Source organism: Triplophysa rosa, linkage group LG15 (genome assembly GCF_024868665.1).
Source record: "Triplophysa rosa linkage group LG15, Trosa_1v2, whole genome shotgun sequence".
NCBI classification, from domain to species: domain Eukaryota; kingdom Metazoa; phylum Chordata; class Actinopteri; order Cypriniformes; family Nemacheilidae; genus Triplophysa; species Triplophysa rosa.
Genome location: NC_079904.1, coordinates 22,634,614 through 22,639,685, shown reverse-complemented (window position 1 = coordinate 22,639,685; position 5,072 = coordinate 22,634,614). Strand labels below are relative to the sequence as shown.

Genomic DNA, 5,072 nt, shown 5'->3' with positions numbered 1-5,072 from the left:
CGACTGATGCCAAAGCCAGTCACACTGAGAGTAATGAACCAATGAGAGAGAGAAATGAGGAGAAATGAGATTTACACTCCAACACACACACCATTTTACTGCTTATTCAGGTTACATTGACAGCTCTCAATTACAGACATCCACACAGAAACGCACACGTTTCGCACAAAAATCACAATTACAACATAACAATACTGTGTTTCTATAAGAGTAATCCATTTGATGGTAAATTGAGATCACAAAAATTGTGGGGAAAATATGGTAAGAGCCATGGTGGCTGTTTATTTGCTTTCTCGTTTAGAAGGATGACTTTCTGCCCTGATACCCACAAGCCCATTTTAATTTAGGCAGCTGTAACAGCCGCCCAAGGACATTCGTGTGATCCACAGACAGGTCAAAGCCTTGCTGAAATATTCAATACAGAACAGCCCTGCTTCTCTTCTAGAAATCACATCAGGGAGAGAAAGGCTTTCCACGACAAACTATAATCTTTGACACCAGTTGAATCCAGCTCTTAAAGTCAAAAGTGCATTCCATATATTTCATTAGTTGATAAAACCAGTTATTTACTGAATATTTGACCAAAACGTACATTTTAAAGTGCCTGTTATTAAAACTAACCCCTATGCATTAGTGGTGTTTGAGTTGGCCCTCCGACTCAACAAACTCAACACACTACAAATGTATCCTGAAAACTTTCTGAAGCTTTTATATGTGGCACGACTGCCAACTACATTTATTTAGAATTATGCTCAAAATTGACAATGCAATGTAATTTAGTCTCTACTTTATCACAGAAAAATCCACCACCAGATGGCAACATCTACCTTGCATTACCCCAAGCGCGAAAGCGCATCCCACTTGTCAAATGATTGTTATATTCAAACCATTTCATTTTCTATGAACTTTTATTCACATGCATCACACACACACGCATATTTAGTCTTTTGTGTGTAAATGTCACACAATATAACACACAGCAAAGGTTTTATTTAGCTGTTTGTGTGGCAATTGCACTGTTGCGTGCGCAAAACCAACGGCAGGGAACAAACTCCAGTGGACGCAATAGTTTATCATTAGAAAAATTGAGAGTAGTAGAAATTGAATAGCTAAGGCTGTTTTATTACAAAATATGCAAACATTTTTGTAAACACATTATTTATGTAATGATTTAAAGATAGACCATCTTTCCATTAAGTGTTATGGATGAGATTAATGTCATTTTCATGAGTGACGAATGGGTCACATCCTTTACAGTAGTTCAGTATATAAGTGTGTATAATGAAATGTGAAAAAAACACCATACTGAATTGAATGATGGAATTTTGCGTGTGTACTGTAAACATGAATGCGAACATCGTTTCGTTATGCATCATGTTGAAAGTCTCGGTGTAGTGCCCTGCGCGTCACCGTGCCATGCTTTCCTCGTGTCTGCGCGTCTGTACTATATTTCTTCTATCTGTGCCACACACTTCTTTTAACAGTCTCTTCTGTGATGATCGACGGTCCCGTTGACCATCTCTCTCCTCCAGAGCGCACCCCGTGAGCGCATCCTTCACCAATAACAGAGACAAGAGGCGCAGAGATGCCGAGCGGATTCCCTAACTCTTTTCTGCATCTCTCCATCATTCTGCTAGCCTGTGGATGCTGAAGGCGAAGACGCGGACGTGTATTATTTATAGTCGCATGCAATAGAGGGAGTGGGTGTTTTCGCAGGGTCATTTCTGTAAAGAAGTGACGCGAGCGGCGTGACGTTCAGTTGGCAACACCGATAACTTTCATGCCAAGTGCCTTTCACGGTGGGGGAAACGCAGGAATGAGATAATTGTAGGCGTATTAAAAGTGAGGGTTATCATGTCGTGCAGGAGAAACTGGGGTGTTTATTAGGGTTTGGTGCTCGCACTTGTCTGGGATGGGTATCGAAACGTTGCGCGCATCGTCTCAGTGGATCAGACAGTGATCGACAAACTTCACATCAAACCAGTTTGGCTGAGAGGATAGGATTTATGAACCTGTGGTCCAGGTGGATTATCTGTGTTTATTTGGGATTTTTTGAATGAGACCATGAGGGGCGCGAGGAGAAGTTTCACGACGTTGGTCTTGGAGAGTTGCAAACCCAAGTTGAGCGCAGATGATGTCGAAACGGATTTGAACCTTACACTTGCAGACTCACAAAGAGAGAACGCGCCGAACGGTTTCAATGCAATAAACAGGCTTTTGGTTTTAAAGGAATGAGTAAATAACGCACTGCTGTTCAACTGTGGAAATACGTGGAGATGCGCAATATCGGTGGACTGTGATTCAACGATGCACCCGGACTACACGTGCATTTATCGCAGAATGTGATTGGAGGGGATTTTTAAAAAGTCATGTCTCTGCCGAAACGACATGAAGTTAGAAATATCACAGTTAGAAATATACAATAATCCTCACGCTGGTATATCAGGGTAATGGAGATGGACAACACATGTGTTTCTGCTACTTTTACTTACAGCTTTAGTATCAGAAACATTGGCATACAGCATCAAAGTCTTTGCGTTTGAAATGCAAAGAATGGCGCACAAATACTTCTACACAAAAGCTAAAAATGCGCTGAGCTGACTTGAGTTATATGATAACAGTTGAGAATCACTGAAGCTCCGGATGACTGACGCGTCAACAGGTGACCAAGGTAAAGCATCTCTGTTTCTCATGTATGTGAACAATTTAAGTTAACAAACAAACAAAACAAAATCTATGAATATTCTTAATATTGTCAGTAAATGATTACAAGTTACAACCAAACTAAATATATTTCCTTTTAAAGGCTGTATAGAAGTGTCATAAAAACTCAATTTTTGATATGATTTATTTTTGCCTCCGTGTTCTTTTGTTAATAACTTTTGAAACCCTAAAACCTTGTGTGTATCTCCCGTTTTAAATCATATTTTTTTACAGTGACCTCAGGCTGTATTTGCCATTGGCAGTAAATCTAGTTTTAGCCTATGTACAGCTAATATAACCCTGCACCTCTCTGTGTGTCTGTGTAGATTCAGAATGCCAGTACTGGTATGAGAGCTGATCCTGTGAGCTGGTCCCGTGGGTTTACTGTCAACCCTCTTCGCTTCCTTCTTCTCCTGTCCCGCTTCTCGCCGTCCACATGCAGGCAAAGAAGCGATACCTGCTGGTATCCGTGGGGGCCTGTACCCTGCTACTAGCCTACCTGTGGGGCATCCAGATGGGTGAGTTCCAGAACCAGGAGAGTGCCGAGCTTTACAGAGTCTCCCACGTTCCTGGTATCCAACCCCGGACACCTCACTGGCCGGAATCGGTGGAGCCTCCCCGGCAGACGTACCTGGGCGAGGCCGAGCAGGAGGAGGACGGGCCCCTGCTCCTTCATCAGCACACGTCTCCACGTGAGAGGCGAGAAATCCAGAAGAACATCTACAAGAGCCGACGATGTCGCATGGAGACCTGCTTTGACTTCCGGCGCTGCGAGCGGGGCTTTAAAATCTACGTCTACCCCCCGCAGAAAAGCGAAGCACCCTCGGAAAGCTACCAGAAGATTCTGGCGGCCATCGAGGAGTCGCGCTTCTACACGACAGACCCTAATGAGGCCTGCCTGTTTGTGCTCAGCATAGACACTTTGGACAGGGACCAGCTGTCCTCTCAGTACGTCCAGAACGTCCGAGCCAGGATTCAAAGCCTCGCTCTGTGGTACGAGGGGAGGAACCATCTCATTTTTAACCTGTACTCCGGCACGTGGCCCGATTACACGGAGGAGCTGGGCTTTGATATCGGCCAAGCCATGTTGGCCAAGGCCAGCGCGGACACGGACAACTTCAGGCCGCACTTTGACGTGTCCCTCCCGCTGTTCTCCAAAGACCATCCTCAGAATGGAGGAGATAAAGGTTATCTGACACTTAATAATGTGCCTCCCTCACGGAAATACTTGCTGGTCTTCAAAGGGAAGAGGTATCTGACCGGTATCGGTTCTGAAACCAGAAATGCTTTGTATCATATACATAACAGGGATGATATCGTTTTATCGACTACCTGCAAACACGGAAAAGACTGGGAGAAACATAAGGATGCAAGGTGCGACCGAGACAATGAGGAATACACAAAGTAAGTCCAGCTGTCTTGTTTTTAAAAAAGGATGATCTGATTGTTCCGGATTGCGATAAGATTTTACTTATAGTTGTGAAATGTGCTTTGAGGTGCGATTAGGCTTTGCTTGTTTCGTATTTCTCATCCATTCATGTTAGGTTGTTTCAAGGTTAACTTAAGGAAATGCCACAGAGTAGAAGCAAGCACAACGGCGGTGTGTTTTTGATGTCAGAGTGATTTAGACTGTTGCTTGCTGTGCACTCCAGACTGTAGTGTTTGGGTAGTTATCATGGGAATATGGCTATAAATGGAAGCGTTGTTGAGTTTGTCTTGCTCGGGGAAAAAAATGACTGTTGTAAAGGACTCTAGACGTCTCCTAGCCCCAAACAAAGCCAATCTTCATCTGTTTGTGACCAGTAAAACATCAGCAGTGGGTGTACATGCAGTTCTAGCTGGAGCTGAACTATTTTGAGTATTTCATTCTCTTGAATATGATGTGTAAAAAAGCAATAGGCTACGTTCTTATTAAAGAATGTGTGCCGCAGGTGCATTCAGTTCTATAAACAATATTATCCTACTTTATATGTCAGATGAACTTTGACAAGCTTTCGTTTGCTGTTTTGAACATTTCAAACGTTTTTGTTTAAGTATACATACATGAAATTGCATTGAAGAGCCAGGAAATTTTATCATTTTATACTACATGTGCTCCACATTTTTTTCATGAATAACTTACAAGGAAAACATTGTATTATGCATTTTCCTCAGCTAATATGTCTATTACATGGTTGTAATATCGTTGTTACATAGTAATTACCTTGTAATAACAGAGGTATTAGTACAGATACTGAATGTTACATGTAATGCCCATACAACTCCAAAAACAAGCCCTTTGAGAGTGTGCTACACATATTTTGAACACATCACATGGAGAAACTGCAAAACTGAATTTCTTACTAAGGTGCGGTAAGAAAAGTAAAGTT

The 5,072-nt window shown here is 42.4% G+C and overlaps 1 protein-coding gene across 1 annotated transcript; it reads left to right on the top strand.

The window, feature by feature from the left end:
• The first annotated feature begins 1,465 nt into the window (after positions 1-1,465).
• Positions 1,466-4,111, top strand: LOC130566118 (exostosin-1). Its single transcript, XM_057353351.1, has 2 exons — positions 1,466-2,671; positions 3,030-4,111. The coding sequence occupies exon 2, from the start codon at positions 3,140-3,142 to the stop codon at positions 4,109-4,111; it is 972 nt and encodes a 323-aa protein (XP_057209334.1). The 5' UTR covers positions 1,466-2,671; positions 3,030-3,139.
• The last annotated feature ends 961 nt before the right edge of the window (positions 4,112-5,072 follow it).